This window comes from Globicephala melas, chromosome 1 (assembly GCF_963455315.2).
Source record: "Globicephala melas chromosome 1, mGloMel1.2, whole genome shotgun sequence".
Taxonomy (NCBI): Eukaryota; Metazoa; Chordata; class Mammalia; order Artiodactyla; family Delphinidae; genus Globicephala; species Globicephala melas.
In genome coordinates, this window is record NC_083314.1 from 75,310,090 (window position 1) to 75,332,846 (window position 22,757).

Sequence of the window (22,757 nt, forward strand, 5' to 3'; positions counted from 1 at the left end):
CTCGGCCCGTGTCTCTGGACTCCTCAGGCACCCTGGCATCCTCCAGCCTCACTTCCTGTCTCTCTCGCCCCTTCTACAGACCCGGGAAAAAGAGAAAATGAAGGAAGCCAAGGACGCCCGCTATACCAACGGGCACCTCTTCACCACCATCTCCGTTTCGGGCATGACCATGTGCTATGCCTGTAACAAGAGCATCACAGCCAAGGAGGCCCTCATCTGCCCAAGTAAGTTGTTTGGACCCTGAATGTCACTCTTGAGTCAGCGCCCACTGACCCTAATCTTTCTCTCCTTTCTTTTTACCTTGGATCCATAAGGATCACTCTCCTCTGTGAACCCCCACAGGGCCCAAATGCCAGGGCCAGATGCTTGATCCCTTTCTCCCTGTCCTCATGTCTAGGGGTAGTGGCAGTCAGAATATGGCCTAAGCAGGACTAGCTGGGGGTATGGGGGAGGGGAGGCTGGAGTGGCTCCCCTTGCAGCTGTCGTCCGCTGGGCATCCCCCAGCTCCCTGAACAGCTGCTGAGGGTCAGGAGAACTGATTGGAAGAGAAGCAGGAATGTTGTGTGTATGCGGGGTAGGGGGGGCAGAAATAGGGGAGCTGGGTGGGAAGCTGCTGGCCTTGCAGCTGTTCTGCCGGTCTTCCTGGGCAGAACTGGGTGTTCAGGACTTCAGGGTCCCCTTGCCCCTTCCCTTTCTATTGACTGGGGGGAGTCTGAAATCTCTAAATCTCTACAGTTTGAAGCAGAGGATTAGGGATTAGGACCCCCCTGCCTCAGATTTCTAGTCTGACTGATACACAGTGAGAAGGAGAATATGGCAGCAATGTGTATGTTGGGGGAATAAGGATTAGATAGAACTCCTGACCTTCACCCTGTACTAAACACAGGGCAGCCCTGTATTCAGTAAGTACAAGCAACGAATTCTTCCTTCCCCAAGAGGCCTACATGGAGGGCTCCTGCCCTGTCTACCCTCCCCACCAACACCCAGATTTATGGCAAAGAGCTGCTTCTGATTAACGCAGGACCGGAGGTGTTGTGGCCTGCAGCGGAACAGAGGGACAAAAGCTTTAGCTTCTAAATCTTTAGCTTCTAAATCTCTATGGAACCCCAGAAAGAACCAGCGAGGCTTCTCTACTTCCTCACTGTTCAACTTAGAGTTTTGAGGATGAGGAGGGAACCCCAATCTAGATCCCTCTAGAGACCTGACAAAATTCCCAATCTGGAAGCTTGTTGCCAGGGGAACCGGGGAGGCGGGCAGCAAGCGCTATTTTGAGAGCAGGTGGATAGCGGAGGTTCGATCCAGAGACACTGGGTGCTGCGGGTAGGAGAAGGGAGCTCCAGGGGGGGTGGACGCAGCTCCAGCCCCCACTTCTGTCTGCCCCTCTGCCGCACCCTGCTCGCCTTGTATTTGTGGAAGTAAGCACGGGGCTGGGTATTGTCTGAAGGAGTTAGCAGAGTTTCCGGTGTTGTTGGACGAGGGGGGAGGGGAAGCTGGAGACGGCCAAGGGCTGTGAGGGCATGTTGGGGAAAGGGACGGCCAGTAGTCCCAGTGCCTAGGCTTAGCTACTCTTCCTTTCCTCTCCTCTTCTCTCCTACCCCATGGCAGGGTGGGGTGGGTGATGAGGGAGAAGCAGATGGAGTGTGGGAGCTGTGGGTTTACCTTACTTGGGGAAAAAGACTCCCCCGGTCCGGAAGAGAGGGTAGAGTCATAGCAAGCATAGCTGAGCAGTGCAGAAGGCAGGCAGGCGTGGCGGGCAGGGGCAGGGCATGGCCTGTCCCCCGCTCTGCCGCTGGATCCATCAGCCTTAGCACTGCTTAGGCCTAGCCAGAGTTTGTGGGCCTATGTATGGCTCAACAGGAAGTACACAGACACTCCTGAGTTAAACCCCAGCTCTACCACTAGCTGTATGACCTCTGGCAGATGGTTTTAACCTCTCCAGGAGACAGGATCCTCATCTATGAAATGAGGATCATTGAATCTACCTCAAGGGGTGGTTAGGATTAAGCTCAGGGGATGTTCATTTCCCCCTCTCTGCCCCTAGCCCCCACCCCAGCTGCTCCTGTGCCACCTTCTGTTCCGTGGGCGTCCTCTCTGCCATCTGTCATTCTCAACCACCTTTGTGCTTCTTGAGCTCATCTCTGGCAGCCAGTAACCCCTTCTTCCCTCTAGTCCACCTCGCAGGTCATCTCTGAGTCAGGACTGCCTACCCCTCCTGATGGCTTAATTGTGGTCCACACCTATACCCCCTCACTTCATCTCCTGCTTGAAGGAAGGGGGGAGGTGGGAGGAGAGGGACTGGGGTGCGGCGATGGCCGAGGAGTCTGGGAAGGGGGAGAGTCTCAGGCTGTGTGGCCATGGGGAGATGGGTGTCTGCATGTGGGTGTGTCCCCCCCGTACCACCCGGCCCTCCCATCACCCTCTCTACCCCACCCTCCCAGCCTGCAATGTGACTATCCACAACCGCTGTAAAGACACCCTCGCCAACTGTACCAAGGTCAAGCAGAAGGTGAGATGGCAGGGAGGGCAGAGGGCTGGGGGAGAGGGTAGTGAGTGTGCGGTACCCTCATGCCTTTTCCGTTCATTCCTCACCCTGTGTTACTCAGCCCCTCTCCTCACCAAGGGGCAGCCCAGACCCTCCACCCCAGGCCGCAGGCCCTGCAAGAGGGGGTCAGCCTGTTGCTGTAGACACATCCCCTCAGCACTGGGCTCAGCCACCCTGATGCCCTTAGCCATCATGCCAGCTTTCTCCCTAGGGGGCCAGCCACCCAGCTCCTGCCCTGGGCCTATGGGGGTGACCCTAGGGTGACAGCTGTTCTTGGTGTCTCTCTCTTGCTCTCTGTCTCACAGCAACAGAAAGCTGCCCTGCTGAAGAACAACACTGCCTTGCAGTCTGTTTCACTTCGCAGTAAGAGTGAGTAGTGAGGATGCTGGAGCCCCCATAGGACCCTGGACCCCAGGCCTCTCAGCCCATGAGCTGTGCTGCCCCCCTGAGGTCGTTCCCTGGCACAGCGCCTTCCTCTTTTCAATTGGATGCTGATGGTGGGATCCTAAGGGAGATCTGGACTCTTGGGCTTAGGGGCGGGACAGGAGAATTCAAATGGGGACGAAGGCTTGGGATGGCTGGTCATCTGAGCCTGGTCACACCTTATATTATTATTATTAGTTATTTACACCGCACTTGGGAATGTTGGCAGAAGTTGTCAAGGGCCAATTCAGACAGATCTGGTGTAACAGAAAGAGCGTGGTGCTTACTAAAAAGACCAGAGTCTGTATATGTATACATATAGCTGATTCACTCTGTTATACGGCAGAAACTAACACAACATTCTAAAGCAATTATACTCCAATAAAGATGTTAAAAAAAAAAAAAAACCAGAGTCCGAATCTCTGCTCAGCCATTAGCTGAGTCACCCCAGACAAGTCTCTTAACCATCCTGAGCTGCAGATTGCTCATAGTCTTGTGGCGGGAAAGAGATAAGGCAAGAAAAGCTCTTTATAAACATTAAAAGTATTGCACAGGGCTTCCCTGTTGGCACGGTGGTTGAAAGTCCACTTGCTGATGCAGGGGACACGGGTTCATGCCCCAGTCCGGGAAGATTCCACATGCCGCGGAGCGGCTGGGCCCGTGAGTCATGGCCGCTGAGCCCGCGCATCCGGAGCCTGTGCTCCGCAACGGGAGAGGCCACAACAGTGAGAGGCCCGTGTACCGCAAAAAAAAAAAAAAAGTACTGCACAAACATACGGGTAGAATTACTGTTATCATCTTTCTTTGACTAGAACAGGGTTAAAAAAAAAAAAAAAAAGAACAGGGCTAAAGGTGGGGCTGGAGAGGAGGCCTCGCTTCTAGTGGAGGAGCCTGGGAGGCTTGAATCCTGGGAAGGCACTAGGTTTGACGCTTGCCTACTTGGTATCCCCCCCTCTGACAGCCACCACTCGGGAGCGTCCCAGCTCTGCCATCTACCCCTCCGACAGCTTCCGACAGTCCCTGCTTGGCTCCCGCCGTGGCCGCTCCTCCTTGTCTTTAGCCAAAAGTGTTTCCACCACCAACATTGCTGGGTGAGCCTCTGCTTGGGGAAGGGAGAGCCAAGGCAGGCAGAGTATGGCAATGGAGACGGGGGGATGAGAGGTCTTTCCCATCCCTGAGTTCAGAATTATAGACAGACAGGTAAGGAGAACTTGGGGTGACTGTCTCTGGGATCCCACCTTGGGTCCCCACCCGGGAAGGGAACTCTTGCCGGAGTTGGGTGATGCAGCCAGGCTCCACTCCCCTCAGACACTTCAATGATGAGTCTCCCCTGGGGCTGCGCCGGATCCTCTCCCAGTCCACAGACTCCCTCAACATGCGGAACCGGACCCTGTCAGTGGAATCCCTCATCGACGAAGGTGACTGTGCCTGGACCTCAGGGAGACCAGGGCATGAGGGGCAGGTGGGAGCAGTCCTGGGAACGGCAAGGCGGGAAGGGATCTAGAGAAGGGCCCAGGACCCAGGGAAGAGAATTGGGGTCCGAGTTGTTTTCCCCACTCACTTCCAGGTGCAGAGGTGATCTACAATGAGCTGATGAGTGACTTTGAGATGGATGAGAAGGACTTTGCAGCTGATTCCTGGAGCCTTGCTGTGGATAGCAACTTTTTGCAGCAGCATAAAAAGGAGGTGATGAAGCAGCAGGATGTCATTTATGGTGAGCCAAGAAGACCACCCCAGACTTCTCTTTTGTCACCAGTCCTGTTTTTTTGTGTCCTTCCTCTGCCAGCCCCTACCTCTCAAGACCCTTCCCTCTTATCCTATTGGCCTTCAAGACCCTGCCTGGTATCCCCACAAGTAACCACTAGGCCCCCACCTGTTGGGCTGTTGACCTCCAAGGCCCTTCTTTATCCCTTCCTTCCAGTCAATTCTTAGTCTTTCCTCTCTGCCTGTTCCAACACTGTACTGGGAACTGTGGGAAACCTAGACATGTAGGGGGCACATGGTTCTTGACCTTAAAACAGCTCATAGCTTAAGATGGCACGGCATAAAGATTAAAAAATGATTAGAAAATGATCTAAGATCGTACTAATGCAGAATGTTAACCTGGAAGGGATCTTGAAAACCTCAAATGAGCCCTGAGGTCCCCAGCCTAGGCCCCACCAATTGTGGCCAAGCCAGGGTAGAGGCCAGGTGTCCCATTGTCCCCACAGAGCTGATCCAGACAGAGCTACACCATGTGCGGACCCTGAAGATCATGACCCGCCTCTTCCGCACGGGGATGCTGGAAGAGCTACAGCTGGAGCCAGGAGTGGTCCAGGGCCTGTTCCCCTGCGTGGACGAACTCAGTGACATCCATACCCGCTTCCTCAGCCAGCTGTTAGAACGCCGACGCCAGGCCCTGTGCCCTGGCAGCCCCCGGAACTTCGTCATCCATCGCTTGGGTGACCTGCTCATCAACCAGGTGAGAAAAGGCAGGACCCATGGGCAGCAGTCATGGGAGGAGGTGTGACTAGAGTGGACATTTCTCATCATTTCATCAAACTCTAGGGGGTGGAGCCAGAGAGGGCTGGAGAGGCAGGAAGCCCGCCTATTTGGTGGGAGGCCCGAGGGTGTTGGGGATGAGATGTGGCTTTGAGGGAAATGCTGACCCAGCCCTGCTCCCCCAACTTCTAGTTCTCAGGTCCCAGCGCAGAGCAGATGCGGAAGACCTACTCGGAGTTCTGTAGCCGCCACACCAAGGCCTTAAAGCTCTATAAGGAGCTATATGCCCGAGACAAACGCTTCCAGCAGTTCATCCGGGTGAGCAGACCTCTCCAGGACCCACACTCAGCCTCCTCTAGTGGCCCAACCCTTGTGGACACATCCGCTTGTGGATCCCATCAGCAGCCCCTCATAGCAGTAGAGCAAGTGCTTTTGCTACTTTGGTCCTCACAATAAACCTGTGACCTTCTCGTCCCCATTTTCCAGACTGGGTCACCTATGCCGACCGGTGTGAGGTAAATGGCCAAGTTAGGGCTGGCACCAGGGCTTAGGCTCCAAGAACGCTCCAGCGTTCTTTCTGTTGCCCTCCCCTCGGGCCCCACTCTGGCCCTGAGCCCTCCTCTGCTCTTGTAGAAGGTGACCCGCTCGGCCGTGCTGAAGCGGCATGGTGTACAGGAGTGCATCCTCCTGGTGACTCAGCGTATCACCAAGTACCCGGTGCTCATCAACCGGATCCTGCAGCATTCCCACGGTGAGAGGAAGAGCCTGGGAGGGAGGAAGGTGGGAGAGGGCTGTCTGGGGTGAGAAATGGCTCGGGATAACCAAGGGGAGGGATAGGGTCAGATGTGCAATGCTGGGCAGCCTCTGAAGGTGGGAATCGAGATTGGTGGGAATTGGGGCTGGTTTGAAGATTGGCTGAGCCATCCCTCCCTCATGCTGACCCCCGGTCAGGGATCGAGGAGGAGCGCCAGGACCTGACGACGGCACTGGGGCTGGTGAAGGAGCTGCTGTCCAACGTAGACCAGGATGTGCACGAGCTGGAGAAAGGGGCCCGCCTGCAGGAGATCTACAACCGTATGGACCCTCGGGCCCAGGCCCCGGTGCCTGGCAAGGGCCCTTTTGGCCGAGAGGAGCTTCTGCGGCGCAAGCTCATCCACGATGGCTGCCTGCTCTGGAAGACAGCTACTGGGCGCTTCAAAGGTCAGTGGTCAGCTTGGCAGGCCAGGCAAGAGTCCGCGGTCAGATATAAAGCAGGAGAAGCATCCCAGCCCTTAGGACCTCTTTTAATGCAGCCCTCTACCCAGGGTGAGACCCAGTGGGAGGAAAATATGTGGTCTCTGTTGCGACAAAAGTCTGAATTCTGGATTTCAGGGGCGATACAAGGACTTCCTTGTCAGTATTTATTCATTTCTTTGGTTCTCACATGCCCAGAAAGCTACTGGTTTTGATGAAGAAAACAGAGCAATTCCAGGATCAGAGGACAAGATCAGGGTAGTTGGTTCTTCCAGCTGGAATCCCAGCCACCAGGGCTGGGGAATGGGCAGGAGCTTTGGGAACACAGCTAGGCAAGGCCCACGGGAGGGGGTGGAGCCCAGCGAAGGGCGGGCTGAGTGGAGAAGAGAAAAGGGGGTGGGGCATGTTGGGCTGGGGCACTCTTTCCCAGGCTCTCTTCCCAGACTGCACTGGCCAATGCTTTCCTACCTAAATCAAGACAAGAGAGTTGCAGACGTTCGCTATGGGGGTGAGGAATGAGGGGCAGGAGTATACTGTGCTACCTGAGGCCAGAGCCTGCCTGCACTTCTGTCCTGTGTCATGAAATCCCCACTTCATAAGCTTGAGTATTGCAGGCTTCACCAGCCACTTTCCTTCATCCCTTTCTCTCCTTCCCATCCCTCCCACGCCGAAGCTAAGAATATAAAGCATGGGGGGGTTAAAAATAGCAAGGGTGGAGAGCTTTATTTCTGAAAGCCCTCCCCTTCTCTGTGCCCACAACTTAGAAAGATCTCCAAGGGCAAAGGGTAAGTGTGTGTCTTCTCGACTGTGACATCCAACTTTCTTGGGCTTGACCTTTATTTCCCCTTAAGTCTTAAAGCATAGGACCTCTTAGGATCTGAGAGCCTGGAAGGTGGGGCAGAGAAGGAAAATGAAAGCAGGGCCTGCTGGGGTTGAAGGAGATTGGGATTGTTCAGTGGTGGGAGAGATGGCTAAGGAACCCAACTGTTCTCCTCCCTGTGGAGCACAAAATGAGAAGTGGCAATATGCCGGGGTGGGGGGCAGCTTAGACCAAATATCCAAAAAGGTCTTATGTTAGTTTTTCAACATGGAACTGAAAGGCTCTGGGAATCCTTTTACCCTCACAAAAATTCTGGACCCTTTCACACAGAAGAATACACATGTGATATATTAATATGTAAAGTTGCTTATGCAACTTCAGAGGATTTGCAGAGCCTCTGAAGCCCAACAGTAGACATCCTAGGGGGTCTGTAGACCCTAGGTTAAGAAACCCGCATTCATCGGATAAAGAGGGTTTTCTCCAAAGGCATTGGGTGATCGCTTATGGGCACCTCTAGCCCAAGAAGCTGATTTATCTGATGGCACATGCATTTACCCCCCATTTCTGAGCTATAAGAATGGGAGAGGTGGGAGGTCTGCAAAAGTGGAGAAAGCAACCAGAGGGAGAGAGGTCAGGAAGAGGGGAAACAGGAGCTCTAACCTAATGGGGTAGACCTGGTCCTTGAGAAAGAGAAACAGCTGCTCAGACACTCTATAATGCTGACTGTCCTGCCTTTATCCTCCTGCCAGATGTGCTCATGCTGCTGATGACAGATGTGCTGGTATTTCTCCAGGAGAAGGACCAGAAGTACATCTTTCCTGCCCTGGTGAGACCTTCTATCTTCTTCTTCCTCAGCACAGACAAGTGTTGAGGCCCTTCTTGCTTTCTTACCCCAGCCTGGAGGAACCCTGGAATCCTCCAGGGTCAAACAGCTGTTATTGTAGCCATTACTATAATATAATAAGGAGAAATAAGAACAGCCAAGACAAATTGTTCCTGTATGCAGGCACTTTTACACCTGTCAGGAAGGCCCTTTATTATCCTATTTTTGTAGATGAGGAAAGTAAAGCTTAAAGTTAATTAAATTGTCAAGGGTCACAGGCGTTTCTAAGTCCTGTCTGGCTGGCAGCCTGGGTTCTTAACTTGTATTCTCAGCTGACTCTTCAGTCCTTTGGGTATTCCAGAAGGACTGAAGACTCAAATATCCAGGGGTCAGGATTCCCAGCTTTAATCCTTCCTTTCCCCTGACTGGCAGGACAAGCCCTCGGTGGTGTCACTGCAGAATCTAATCGTGCGGGACATCGCCAACCAGGAGAAAGGGATGTTTCTGATCAGCGCGGCACCCCCTGAGATGTATGAGGTCCACACGGCATCCCGGGATGACCGGAGCACCTGGATCCGCGTCATTCAGCAGAGCGTGCGAGTGTGAGTGTGTGTATGGCCTCACAGTACCTGCAGTTTCAGGCCCCAGGCCACAGCACTCACAGGGAATGGAACCCAGGGTTCAGAGGTAGAGGCAGAGGCCAGGGGAGAGACAAGATGGCCCAAGGCAGGAAATGTCATCTATGTTCTACTGTCCTGTAAAGTCGCACTTTATATGATGACGACCGCAACCACCTTCCAAATGCAGCAAGAGCTGACAAGCCAAAGGAATACTTTAAGCTGCCACATTCTGGCATACCTGCCAGCCAGCAGTACAATTTCACCTCCATTAACATCTTAGTCTGTAGGCAGTGGGCCATTATTTGGATTGTACTGTCTTTTACCTTTATTTTCTAGAAATAAATGAAAAAGAGGGTAATGAAAGCATTGATACTAGTGGTAAGAGGAGCAAAATTCAAACTCCATACAACAGAGGCAAGAAGGAAATCATTTCATGTGCTAAAGCAGCAGATCTTTGGCTTCTGTTGGACACACATTAGATTTGAGGCAGTCAACTGTGTGTCTGTTGCGATGAAAAAAGTAAAGTGCATATTAAATGTTGAAAATGGATTCTCAAAGATTATGCCTGAAGAATAAATTCAGTTAAGATGTTTATGATTTTTTTTTTAGTAATTTAATATTTTATTTATTTATTTATTTCTGGCTGGTTTGGGTCTTTGTTGCTGCGTGCAGGCTTTCTCTAGTTGCAGCGAGCAGGGGCTGCTCTTCGTTGCGGTGCACAGGCTTCTCATCGCAGTGGCTTCTCTTGTTGTGGAGCTCAGGCTCTAGGCACGCGGGCTTCAGTAGTTGCAGTGCACGGGCTCAGTAGTTGTGGCTCGCGGGCTCTAGAGCGCAGGCTCAGTAGTTGTGACGCACGGATTTAGTTGCTCTGCGGCATGTGGGATCTTCCCGGACCAGGCCTCAAACCCATGTCCCCTGCATTGGCAGGCGAATTCTTAACCACTGTGCCACTAGGGAAGTCCTATGAGTTTTTTTTTAGCTTTTAGAGAATGGATTCTTCTCTACTTTATATTATGTAAACCTTTTTTTTTTTTTTTACTTCTGCAGTTAAGACTTTGAACAGATTTTTCAGAAATGCGTGCAAAGTATGAAATTACCAATTCTAGGAAAACAAGGCAAAGTACCTGTCCCATTGGCCATAGATCTATAGTGCCCTTTTTATTAATAATATTAGTATTTGTAGTTGCAAAAATAATATTATTCATTATAATTGATTTATTGAGCTTCTGCCGTGTTCAAAGCAGTGGTACATTATTTCCTTTAATCCTCACGGAAAACCTGTGAGGAAGATATTATCCCCATTTCTCACATGAGGAAATAAAGAGGTTACCACCTGGTAAATTGTGGAGCCAGGATTTGAGCCCAGGGTGCTTGATGCCAAAAACTGTAGCTGTCCCTCTGCACTATGCTACCTCTCCAGGTGACCTTTGGAGAGGTACAGACCAGTAGATGCAGATGATCAGTGCCAGGAAAAGGAGAGGGTCAAGAGTGGATGAAGCCAGGGCGTGGAGCTGATGAGGCTTACCAGGGAGAAATAGAGCACATTTGGGAAGGAGGGTAGGCAGATTCCTGGTGTGTAACCTGACTTCCTTCCCCAAACCCCACCCAACCTGTTATCTCTCCAGATGCCCATCCAGGGAGGACTTCCCCCTGATTGAGACAGAGGATGAGGCTTACCTGCGGCGTATCAAGAGTAAGTCCACCCACAGGGTTTGTTTAAATAATTTATGACGTATCCACACAGTGGAATACTGTCTAAAAAGTGAGATGGCTCTATGAGGGCTGATGTAGATCCATAACCAAAATATATTGTTAAGCGAAAAGAGCAAGGTTGAAAACACTGTAAAGTATATGCTACCACTGGCGTGAAAATATTGGGGATAGATACAGGTCATACGTATTTTGTATATGTGTGTGCAATATCTCTAGGAAGATAAGATACTATTACTGTGGCTTCCTCTGGGCAGGGAAAGTAGGAATAACAGAGTTAAGATTGTAACTTACTTTTTTACTATAAGGCCTTATATTAGTTGGGGTATGATCTAACTGCTATACAAAAAGATTAACAAAAATCAGTCGGTTACACGAGGTAGGTTATTTCTCTCCACATAACAGTCCAGAAGTGGGAAGTGCAAGGTAGTTGTGCAGTTCTGCCCTCTTCAACGTGAAGATTCCCCATCTCTAGGTCCTCTATGTCTGTGTCTCCATCACTACTCCAGCTCCTGCTATCACATCTGCATCCCAGCTAGCAAGGAGGGGGTAAAGAACAAGGAGAGTTTATACCGATTTTTTTTAAGGGCAGATCTGGAAGACTGTCACATCTGTTGGCCAGAATTTAGTCACGTGGCAATGCCTAGCTGCAAGCCAGGCTGGGAAGTCGAGTGTAACTGGGCAGCCGTGTGCCCAGATGAAACTTGCACACCTTCTCTTATTAAAGGAAGGTGGGGAGAATGGGAACTGGTGGACAGCCTGCAGTCCCTGCCACACATTGTTTTACTTTTGTTTTTAAAACGAAAGTACATGTGTTACTTTTCCCCCAAAAAAGTTATTTTCTTTTTCATATATGCCAAAAAACCAAAATTAAGTCCTGCCACTCTGCCCAGGCCTGGCCCCTGACCCCTGGAGCTGCCCCTACACTACTGGCTCTTCCGGGTTCTCACCTGTTTCTCATCCACAGTGGAGCTGCAGCAGAAAGACCGGGCACTGGTGGAGCTGCTGCAGGAGAAGGTTGGGCTGTTTGCTGAGATGACCCACTTCCAGGTGGAAGAGGATGGCGGCAGCGGGATGCCGCTGCCCACCCTGCCCAGGGGGCTTTTCCGCTCTGAGTCCCTCGAGTCCCCTCGTGGCGAGCGGCTGCTGCAGGATGCCATCCGTGAGGGTGAGGGGGCTCCTAGGGAAGAGTCCAGACTCATCCACTCACCATCACAAAATATGGACCCGTGGCTAGACCTGGACACACACAGACAAGGGGGATGTCAGCCCCATAGGCCATAACTCCCCTGAGTGCCTGTTGTTTGTGGGGGAAGATGGTCCTTGCTGCTGTTTGACACCTCTCATCCTGCACGTACTTGTGCTGCCCCTTGGGACCTTTAATGACCTTTGCCTTGTATGTGGTGGTGGCAGTGAGACCCCACTACATGTGCAGGGGGCATTCCTCTAGATGCCCGCATGTTCCGTGTACTGAGTGAATGGCATCCCCTCCCATCCCCCGCAGGATTCTCTGTTGCTCCTGTCCTCACCTCTTCTTTCCCCGCAGTGGAGGGCCTGAAAGACCTGCTGGTGGGGCCTGGAGTGGAGCTGCTCTTGACACCCCGGGAACCAACCCTGTCCATGGAACCGGACAGCGGTGGTAACACGAGTCCAGGAGTCACTGCCAGTGAGTGCCAGGGCAGGGGACCAAGGTAGCACGTGGGAGGGGTTAAAGAGAATGGGGTGGTACCAGGGACCAAGTAGTATCGGGGTGCTGGCGAAGTGGTTCGGCCCATCCTTTTCCCCTTCTCAACAGATGGTGAGGCCAGAACCTTCAATGGCTCCATTGAGCTCTGCAGAGCTGACTCAGACTCCAGCCAGAAGGTGGGTTTCAGGAGGTGTCAGGACTTGGCTAGAGGGAGGGAAAGGGACAGCTGCCCTATAGATCCTTGACTCAGAGCTATCAGGGACAGGCACCAGGGACTTGTGTGTCTGCTGATTCCCCATCCTTGCCCGTTTCTGCAGGATCGAAATGGAAATCAGCTGAGATCTCCCCAGGAGGTGAGATGGGAATGTGATGATATAGGAGACTGAAGGAGGGGTACTCTCATCTGAGAATTTAGAGCCCAGTTTGGAGTTGGGAGGGGGCGTGTACACCTCAAAGTACCTGCAGTCTTATTGTCCCACGCCCACACTTATTCAACTTCTGGGCAGTTCTCCCATCCTGAAGCTTGGACTCTATTCCTACCCTCTCCTCTGTCCTCAGGAAGCGTTGCAGCGATTGGTCAATCTCTATGGACTTCTACATGGCCTACAGGTCAGTGGGGCAAGGGCTAGGGTGGGAAGGGGAGGAGCCAGACCCGAGCTACCCATTTAGGTGGGACAGAATCATCCTAACAGGCCTTCCTAAGCCTTCCCGGTTCGAGCTCTCCAGGAATCATGACCTGGGCCCTGGGGAGTGAGGGTGAGGGGTAGAAGAAACAGGGTCCTGATACACCCCTCTGTCTCCATTCCACCCGCAGGCGGCTGTGGCCCAGCAGGACACTTTGATGGAAGCCCGGTTCCCTGAGGGCCCCGAGCGACGGGAGAAGCTGACCCGAGCCAACTCCCGGGATGGGGAGGCTGGCAGAGCCGGGGCTGCCCCTGTGGCTCCTGAAAAGCAGGCTACGGAACTGGCATTGCTGCAGCGGCAACACACGCTGCTGCAAGAGGAGCTACGGCGCTGCCGACGCCTCGGCGAAGAGCGGGCGACGGAGGCTGGCAGCCTGGAAGCCCGGCTCCGAGAGAGCGAGCAGGCCCGCGCCCTGCTGGAGCGGGAGGCCGAAGAGGCTCGCAGGCAGCTGGCCGCCTTGGGCCACACAGAACCACTCCCGGCTGAGGCTCCCTGGGCCCGGCGGCCTCTGGATCCGAGGCGGCGTAGCCTCCCTGCAGGCGATGCCCTGTACTTGAGTTTTACCCCCCCACAGGTAAGGAAGCTTGAAGTAGTGAACTGACATCAGGGTGGACGTCAGGGTCCATGAGAGAACCAGAAAGGAATTGGAGATTTGAGGCCAAATGACATCAGGCATCAGACTTGAAGGATATAGGATACTGATGGGAGGACTGAACAGTTGCAATGGGTGCGGAAAGAAATCAGTCAGTGGTAGAGGTGCTGAGAGTTGAGTCTTCACACTGCTCATTCCGTGGCCTCCTGCTTTTCTGGCCTGCCGTCCACAGCCCAGCCGAGGCCACGACCGCCTAGATTTGCCTGTGACTATTCGCTCCGTCCATCGACCCTTTGAGGATCGAGAGAGGCAGGAGCTGGGCAGCCCCGACGAGCGGCTGCAAGATAGCAGTGACCCCGACACCGGCAGCGAAGAGGAAGGTAGCAGCCGTCTGTCTCCGCCCCATAGTCCACGAGGTGAGATCCTGGTGGAGACATGGAATGGAAATGGGATGTAACCTGGGTACAGACCCTTGGGCTGTGGTTTCCAAAAGGAGCCTGCATCCTAAAGCATGGGAACATTTAGGATGGTCCCTAACCAACCACTGAGGTCTACAGTAACTCTTGGGAGGGGCACAGAGCGCTTCCTGTTTTGCCTCCTGGTAGACAGGAAGTTGGACTCTAGGAAGCAAAGAATGTAGGGGTCTCTGCTCCAGTAAGTCCATGATTCCCAACCTTTTCAAGCAGAAATAGATTTCCAAAGTAAAAAAATTTCAAAGACCTCCAAGTTCTTATAGTTGGTTCAGGAAATACAAAATAACCCAAAGCTACTGTGACTTCATGTAATACTAATCTTGACATATTTTGTATTTTATTAATCAAATTGTGTCTCCATATACTTAACAAGTACCTAGGTGTGGATACCTTACTTTGTTGACAGAGGTTTTCCCCTCACCCAAGGATTACAGACCTCTGCCCTCCCTCACAGCTCTCTGAGCTCCTCAGCCCACAGACGGGGAGGCGTCAGTGTAGCGGTTCAGTAGATCACGGGAGCATCTGTTCACTCACTAACTTTGCCCCGTCCTCCTTCAGACTTCACCCGAATGCAGGACATCCCGGAAGAGACTGAGAGCCGTGACGGGGAGCCTGTAGCTTCAGAGAGCTAAGGGGGCCCCTCCCCCCACCCCATGTCCCCCTGAAGAACATTACTGAGGGAGGCAAACCTGGGGACTCCAATCTGCCAATGACGAGGGAACATTTGAAAGAACTGCTGATTGTCCTTGCCAGCTCTTGGGATCCTTGGACACGGGGGCGGGGGGCGCCATTTAGGAAGCTGGGGGTATTAGGCCACAGTGCCCCCTGGTGGCATCCAGAAGCTACACTGCAGATGCCAATTTTTCATGCCTTTTTCCCTCTACTTTAGGAAAATTTATTTATTTATTGTTTATTAGTTATGGAGGGAGAGGGGAGATTTAGAGGACCAGGGACATGGGAACCAAGCCATAGGGATCAGGGGGCCTTGTCCTTTAACACTACTGGGGTTTATTCAGGCTCAACCATGCAGCTGCTGGGTTCTAGCACCCCTCCTGAGCAACACCCATCTTTGAGGAGAGGCTGCAGCCATAAGACCCTACTGCCCCTTCAGGAAGGGCTGTGGTCAGGGCCATGTCCCTCTCCCCTTCCCCTCAACCTCTTACTGCTGTTCTCCCTTCTATCTGTCTTCTATGGAAACCCCAGGGAGATAACCTGGCTTCCTAGAGTTGATGGAATACAGGTTGAGGTGGCCGTAAAGGGGGGTTGGGGGGTGAGGGGAAAAACTCACAGGGACCAGAATGTTTCTTTGTTGTTGTTGTTTTCTTTTTTGTACCAAAGCCAACTGCACGTGTTTTATATTTTTAAGAGAAGATTGTAGGCAATTAGAAATCGCAGCCTTCTATCTCTACATCTCGGAAGAACTTGAGGGATGGGGGGAACAATGACTTCTCCACTCATCTATAGTACTGGGGGACCCATTTTGACCTCTTCCCCAGCCATTTGGCCAAACAGTTCTTGGGTGAGTTGGGAAATCTCTACAAACCCTGACCTCATCCCCCACCTCAGCAACCATGACCTGAAACCTCTGCGTGAATTTGGGGGATTTTTCAATGGACCTCCCCCCGCCCAGTGCCTGCCAGCCCCAGCCAGTTTTCTGCAAATTTGATTGTTAAAAAAAAAAAAAAAAAAAGGAAAGGAAAAAAAAAAAAAAGAAAGGGAAAAAAAAGATAAAACAGGGAAAATTAAAGTCCTGGAACCCCAGGAAGTACTGTCTGTTAATGTCTGCCAGTTCTGAGGGTGCTGGTGAGGGGGAGAGCCAGGCAATGACGTGTGTTCCTCCAAAAGGAGCCTCTTCCTCTCCCAGGAAGGGTGACTGCCTCCCTGAAGACAGGGGGCGCTAACAAAAGAAACTGCTGCCAACCTTTTTTTTGCTGTCATCTTTGACGCTCACAAATACAAGGATAATAATGAAGGGACACTTAGGTTCCAGTGGCTGTTGGAGTTTCCAACATTAAAAAACTTGTTTTCATCTCATTTGCATGCCATGCTCAGGAATTGCATCAGCCTCTTGCCCCCTTCCCTCCCTTTCATCACAGCTCCTGTTAGCCTCTCCCCAGAGTCATTCATGTTCAGGTTCAGCCCTCACTCTGCCCTTGTTCTTCACAGTGCCAGAGCCCTGGTTTAACCTTTTTAAGAAGGTTTCCCTCATAAGAGCTGCTCATTTGCTCTTTGCCATTTTGAGAGGCAGTGAGAGATTAAGTAGGTTTCAGTTCTTGTTTTTGGTTAATTTTTTGCTTCCTGTTTCTGGTTAATACCCTGCTCTGGGGCTGTAGGGGGAGGGGTGAGAGAGTCTAGAGTTGTATAAATGCTGGCACAGTGCACAGACCTCTGTTGGAGCCCATGGGGTAAGATGGGAAGGATGGGGCTCATGACCTCAGCTAGAAAGAGGAACTGAAATCACCTGGGGTGGGGGGCAGGCTTGGGGGAGCAGCCAGCACCCTCCACTCCTGTCATTCTCATCCATCAGCATCTGGCCTTGACAAGGTGCCTTCTCATCCATAATGGAATCTGTGAGGTAGGAATTGTTTTCATTTCATAGACAGGGAAACCTGGGTGCAGAGGAGCCAGGAAAGGGCCAGCCCGCCTAGCTGCAGTCCTCCACTTCCCCTCCTCGGCTACTCTGCTGAAAAACACCAGAGCTCCAAAGTTTCCAACACGATGGCCCATGGCTCAGCAGCTGTCTGCCACGTCAGCGGGAAGCAGCTGGGACCCAAAGCTGTAAAGGCAGAGCAGGGGGATGTTAGCATCCAAAGACCACCAGGAAAGGGAATGCAGGTGCCTCCAGCGTTCTTACAGATCCAGTGAAGGATGCAGGTCAAGAGGGTAACGGAAACCTGGGGACGCAGAGCCCAGAGCGTGGGTTCCGAGAAGCCCACAGCTCACAGGAGAGCTGCTCTGTCCCTCCTGCCGCCCCTGGACTGAAACCTCCTCCTCATCCTTGATCCCAAAACAAGACACACATGTCTCTGACATGGTAGTTCCTCTGAGATTAGTCCCTCTCTCACGTCTTTCCCATTCTGTCCGTTGTCCCCTCTCTATTCCCATTTTTGGAAACTCAGTCTTACTCTCTGTCTACCCTGTTGGCAGTTTCACAGCTCTGTGGCTTGAGCTCCAGGGAGCCAGGGCCCAGCTTCTTGCCACAGCAATGCCTCCTTTCCATTGCACCCTCCCCTCCCTCTCCCATCCCAAAGGGTGGGTCTGCATGCATTCATTCACCTCTGACTTGGATCTGTTTAAACTTTGTCAATATTTACCTCCGGATCCCATAAAGCAGCGATGCTCCCAGAGGAGCCAATATCCCGAGCCCCAGCAGGGCCATCAGAGGAGCTGCAGGGGGTGGGAAGAGGGGCACTTGAGTGGTGGAGGATTTTCCATCCTGAATTGGCTGGGAATAGATGTGGATTTTGGAACCGTTTAAACATTATCAAAGAAAGGAAATTAAACATCAAGAGGCTAATTAAATCTCTTTAGCATTGCTTAATATGGTGTGAATTAGGCGGCTCTTTCGAGCCTCTCCTGTTCAGCAACTGGATGGAGCTGGTGCAGGCGGTGCCCCCTCCAGAGGGAGCTCCACCCACTCAGGAGGCACCGTGCCCAGCTGGGTTCAAGACAAGTCAGACCTTGGGCTGGGGCAATGGCAGTGGGAGCTCCACCCCATTTTCCCTCTGCCACCTCCCTCCTTCCCAGGGACTCCCCCCTGGAAAGTCCCTTCTGATGGCTAGCATTTATCATTGCTGGGTATCTATGGATACAGAAAGCAAAGGGGAACCCCGCTGCCCTGGAGTGCACAGCTTCAAGAGGGGCCTGAGGGGCCAACCCCTCATTCAGTTCCTTATGTAAAACTTTCACTCCAGAGCATGTAAAAATTCCAGACAAGACCTTTATGGCTCCTTGTCCCTGTCTCCCAGTTGCCCCCTTATTTCTTCCGTCTCCATTTTACATGGGGTGTAAGAATAATACGTAAAACTCTATTTCAGGCACTGTTACATCCTTAACAGCCCATTTTAAATTGAGAAAACAGGTACAGAGAAGTAAAGTAACTTGCCGAGGTCCCTCAGCTGGTTAGTGTCAGACCTAGGATGTGAATCCAGGTGTTCTGACACCTGAGGTGATGCTCTGAGCTAAGCCCTCGGGGGAGGAGGAAGAGTAGCACCATATTCTGTGGTTCGCACTCCTCTGGCTGCACATTCAGCCGCCTCTTCTCCCAACCCCCTCCCGCATCTCTTGCCTCCCTGTGCCCCACACACATCCTTGGCTTGTCCTTGTCCTCACTTCTCCCTCCAAATCCTGATTTAAGGAGAGACACACGGGTCCTCCCAGCCAGAAACGGGTTTGCACCCCGGGCTTGGCTGGAGCTAGGGATCCAGCAAGACCCCACACACAGCAGGGAGAACCACAGCTTTTGTTGCTGAGGTGTCTGTGGGCAGCACGTTTCTGTAGACACTAGTGAGATGGTAAGAAGGTAGAGGTGGCCAGAGGAGAAGGGCATATTTGGCCCCAGCACCGGAGAAGGACAAGGGTCCACCCCATTTGAGGTGAGGGAGGGAGGGTGGAGGGGATAGAGGGGGATAGGCATTGACCTATGACCCAATTAGTCTAGAACCCTTAGGGCAATTTTCCTGGGAATTCTCACAGAAGGCAGAAATGGGGCAAAGAATCCTTTTGGCCACCTTGACCTGGAGGTGGAACTGAGATGAAAGGTGCGGACACTGTGTATGCTCCAGAGGTTTATTCTCAGGTACTCATCATTCCCATCTCCATGTGGAGACTTCCACTTGGTCATACCCAGCCCTGACCTGGGTCCCAGCCTCCCTGTTCCCCCATAGCCAGAGCTGGGGATCAAAGATCAGACTTTCCCTGAGGGCCTTGCATCGTGGCAGAGAGGCCAACCTCTCTCTCCCTAGGATGCGTGGATCCCCGCGAAGAGGAGGGGGTTTACCTTGCCCCCTTCACCCAGGTGTCCCTTTGTCCAGGTTGGTAAGCCTGGTAGAAGGGCCACCCTCCCAAGGGGTGCTCTCCATCCACCGCCTGCCCACCTCCTTTAGGGCCACCTGTTCTACCCAGCCCCGCCCCTGGGGCCACAGCCTTGCTCACAGATCCCTGCAGGTGTCTGCCAGGGCCTACCGGGGCTCCCGCCTTAGGAAGCAGTACAGCATGGGGTTGAGACAGCTGTTGCTGTGTGCCAGCCAGGTAGTGATGCGGAAGACATAGGTATGGATGGTGTAGAAAGTGCTGTCCCAGGGCACCAGGTCAGACTTCACCAGGACACCCCAAAGAGGGACCACGTGGTTGGGGAACTAGCAGAGGAAGAAGGAGGCCAGAAGGATGTGGACGGAGCGGGCCACGACTCTGCTGTCGTGCCGTTGCCGCAGCCGCAGGAAGGCCAGGAACAGCAGGTAGCTGGTGGTGGTGATGCCCAGTGGCACCATAAAGGCCAGGACCACCCTCTGCAGCTGGTAGGCCCCTAGCCGATACCTGCTGGGGAAGCGCAGCAGACACAGATGCATGCCAGTCACCTCGCCCTTGGCCCCAAAGACAGCCGTGGGCACCGTCACCAGGGCAGCTGCCACCCACACGGCCAGGGTGGCCACACGGGCCCAGAAGAGCGAGAGGTGGGTGCCGGGTCCTGCAGCCATGGCCACCACCCAGTATTGGGCAACACTCAGCGCCGTGATGAAGAAGATGCTGGTGTAGATGTTGAGGACGGTGGCTGTCAGGACCATTTTGCAGAGGGCACCTCCGAAGGGCCAGTGGAAGTCCAGTGCCGCCTCGGCTGCCTAGAAGGGGAGAGTGAGTGCCAGCCCCAGGTCTGCCAAAGCTAGTTTAAAGACAAAAGTGTCGGTGGGCAGGGGGCTCGCCGAGCGCAGTTACCCAGAACCCAGAGTCCGGCCAAATTTCCCAGCAAGCCGATGTCCCCCACGAGCCCATAGGCCAGGGCAACCCTCAGGGCTAGGAATCCAACAGGCATCATATCTTCATCAGCACTCAGCACACTGCCTCCAGAGGTGTTGACCCAGAAAGCAGGCGGGGGCACAGAGGTGTTGGGCGTGGGCATCGCAGGGCATCAGACGTCGGTGGTGCTGGGCAGAGGGGCCAGGGGTGCCTGCCAGACTGGCAGGGGCCACCTAAGGCACTCAGCAGGACGGTGTATATCTGAGCGCTTCTCTGCTTCTCTCGGGGCCTCTGGCTGCCTGGAGACCCAGCCCACGCCCACACCTCAGGGGGCGGGTGGTGGAGGGACAACCTGCCTCTTCTCTGTTGGTCTTGGTGGTGGGTGGGGCAGGGTGAGAGAGAACCTGAACGTTGGGATAAATGTGTTTGTGTTTGTGTAGAGCTCTATGCAGAAGAGGATGGGGGGAGGGAGAATGATCCCACTATGCAGGGCAGCCCCAAGCCTCCAATCCAGGGAGAGGGACACAGATACCCCATCTCAGGGATGACAGGAACCAAACTGGAGCGCCCTCTAATCCTAACAGTGTTCAGGGGCCCCCTTCTCTGCAGAAAATGCTCCCTTGGAGCCAAGGGGAAGGGGCCTGGGAGGGAGCATGGAGGCAGGGAATCAGAATAGGTATTTGAGAGAGAAAGAGCAGAAGTTCTGGGGTCCCAGATCTGCTCCTCACTCGCTGTGTGACTATGAGTGAATTACTTTACTCGCCTGAGCCTCAGTTTCCTAGCTTAAATTTTTCAGGTAAAACTCTCTGCTTTACGGGATTGGTGTGGTAAAATGAGATAACACATGAAAAAGCACTTTATACATTGCTATTTGCATGAGTGATTATTATTATTATTATTTTTTTTTTTTTTTTGCGGTACGCAGGCCTCTCACTGCTGTGGCCTCTCCCGTTGCGGAGCACAGGCTCCGGATGCGCAGGCTCCGGGTGCGCAGGCTCAGCGGCCATGGCTCACGGGCCCAGCCGCTCCGCGGCACGTGGGATCTTCCCGGACCGGGGCACGAACCCATGTCCCCTGCATCGGCAGGTGGACTCTCAACCACTGTGCCACCAGGGAAGCCCAAGTGATTATTATTTCAAAGGAAAAGTTGGGGGTGTTTGTGGCACAAGGGAGCAAGGTACCGAGCAGCTATTATCACCATGCCCAGGGAACAGTGCCAACTAAAACACAGGTTGGAATTCATTGCAGCGTCAAGTGACTTTGAGGCTAAGGGCAGGGAGGAAAAGGGGAGAGGAAGTCACAGCTTCCTGTTCCCTCCCTACTGGGGAACACAGCCTACGAGGACCTGAGCAGGCCTGGGGCATGCCCTCAGTTCTCTTCTTGCTAAGAAGTCCTGTAACCTCTACCACTCCCACTGCCATTTCACCCTTTCCTTCTCTAATCTGTGGAGACAGAAGTCAGTGGTACCCCCTACTCTCTCCTGCAACCCCCAAACCCCCTTTCAGAGGTGTGGTTTCTGAGATATACCCTCACCACACCTCATCCTGCCTCCCCACGATCTCAGCCCTAAATGGAGAAAGTGCATCATTGGGTTCTCCCCTTTTGTGCCCGTATCCCTATCCTTTGCAGAATTTGCAGTGATGGGGGAAAATAGAAGACGTGGGGCGAGGGGCAGGGTGTAGATAAAAGAATGAGGCTTTTTCAAAATATTCAGCACCTTCCTGTCCTCTGCTAGCTAACTAAGATGTTTGACGTTCAGTTCCCTTGAGTGCTAGGGGAGGAGAGGGGCCCTTTCAGGATAATCAACAATGGGTTTGATGAACCTTATAGGAGAGACCCAGGGGTGAAAGAGATTCAGACTGGGTGCCAGGATGTTTGGGTCCTTCAGCAAGGGATGGGTGTGAAGGGGGTGGCCGAAGGGGAGTGCCCAGCCCAAGTTCAGGTGAGCCCCAGTGGCTACCTCCCGGCCTCAGGGACTGCTCCTGTGTGACTTGTGCCAATCACTCCCTCTCTCAGGGCCATGTTTACTCTTCCACCCATCCTGCATCACCTTGTCCATCTGGCAGCCACGATGTCTTTTAATGCACTGGACCTATTGTCTCTTGGCTTGGAAAACAGAAGCTGGGTCAGAATTTCAGGGTTCTGCTTTCCATTTGAAATATCCGGTCCTCTGATCATTTTTTTTTTTACCTTTATTCTTTTCTAATCTAAATCCTTTCCCTTGGTCTGAGACTATCAACACTCCTTTGTGGTTATGTAGAGAGGTGGTGCCGCCAACTGACCAAGTTTAAGAACTTCACTTTGGGCCCCTTCATTTTAGTATTTTGTTAGTTTGTTCCTTGATTCATCCATTCATTCACTAATCACAGCATTTCTTGAACACTTACTATGTGCCAGGCACTGTGCTAGATGCTGGGGAGACGAAAACATAATATGGTCCCTATCCTCATAAAATATAATAAGCTTTTTGAGATGGGTGGGCTTTTCAGATCCTCTAGTTCAGTTTCTCATTTTGTAGGGTGTGAAAGTGACTTGTCCAAGGCCACAGGGGAAGTAGTGGCAGAGTGAGGATTTGAGATAAAAGTTTTCTGACTCCTAGAATCTAGCTCTTTCCAGTACATCACAAAACCCTTTGGGCATTTCTTTCCACCTCTAACCTGTTGCCCTTCCGGAGTGCCAGAAGTGACAGACCCTTCCCTTGGGGAGCGCCAAAGGAA

At 52.8% G+C, this 22,757-nt stretch overlaps 2 protein-coding genes across 14 annotated transcripts in view; one reads left to right on the plus strand and one right to left on the minus strand.

Annotated features, from left to right (window-relative positions):
- ARHGEF2 (Rho/Rac guanine nucleotide exchange factor 2) overlaps positions 1-15,477 on the plus strand; it is a 39,414-nt gene extending 23,937 nt beyond the window's left edge. For 7 of the 13 annotated variants that reach the window (XM_030842315.3, XM_030842318.3, XM_060298271.2 and 4 more), the window contains 21 exons: positions 80-224; positions 2,439-2,506; positions 2,848-2,911; positions 3,927-4,056; positions 4,274-4,383; positions 4,533-4,679; positions 5,176-5,426; positions 5,639-5,764; positions 6,080-6,197; positions 6,398-6,646; positions 8,249-8,325; positions 8,755-8,924; positions 10,568-10,635; positions 11,620-11,820; positions 12,199-12,318; positions 12,448-12,515; positions 12,657-12,692; positions 12,898-12,948; positions 13,154-13,597; positions 13,848-14,031; positions 14,647-15,477. In XM_030842315.3, coding sequence (XP_030698175.2) covers positions 80-224; positions 2,439-2,506; positions 2,848-2,911; positions 3,927-4,056; positions 4,274-4,383; positions 4,533-4,679; positions 5,176-5,426; positions 5,639-5,764; positions 6,080-6,197; positions 6,398-6,646; positions 8,249-8,325; positions 8,755-8,924; positions 10,568-10,635; positions 11,620-11,820; positions 12,199-12,318; positions 12,448-12,515; positions 12,657-12,692; positions 12,898-12,948; positions 13,154-13,597; positions 13,848-14,031; positions 14,647-14,720 — 2,901 coding nt within the window. In that variant the 3' untranslated portion in view covers positions 14,721-15,477. The remainder of the gene's footprint in view (positions 1-79; positions 225-2,438; positions 2,507-2,847; positions 2,912-3,926; positions 4,057-4,273; positions 4,384-4,532; positions 4,680-5,175; positions 5,427-5,638; positions 5,765-6,079; positions 6,198-6,397; positions 6,647-8,248; positions 8,326-8,754; positions 8,925-10,567; positions 10,636-11,619; positions 11,821-12,198; positions 12,319-12,447; positions 12,516-12,656; positions 12,693-12,897; positions 12,949-13,153; positions 13,598-13,847; positions 14,032-14,646) is intronic. The other 6 variants (XM_060298300.1, XM_060298295.1, XM_060298304.1 and 3 more) reach the window with 1 other exon arrangement.
- Positions 15,478-19,097: 3,620 nt separating this feature from the next.
- RXFP4 (relaxin family peptide/INSL5 receptor 4) lies at positions 19,098-20,203 on the minus strand. Its single transcript, XM_030842319.1, is given in 2 exon segments — positions 19,098-19,996; positions 19,999-20,203. Coding segments are annotated over 2 exon segments (1,104 nt in total).
- Between the last annotated feature and the right edge of the window lie 2,554 nt (positions 20,204-22,757).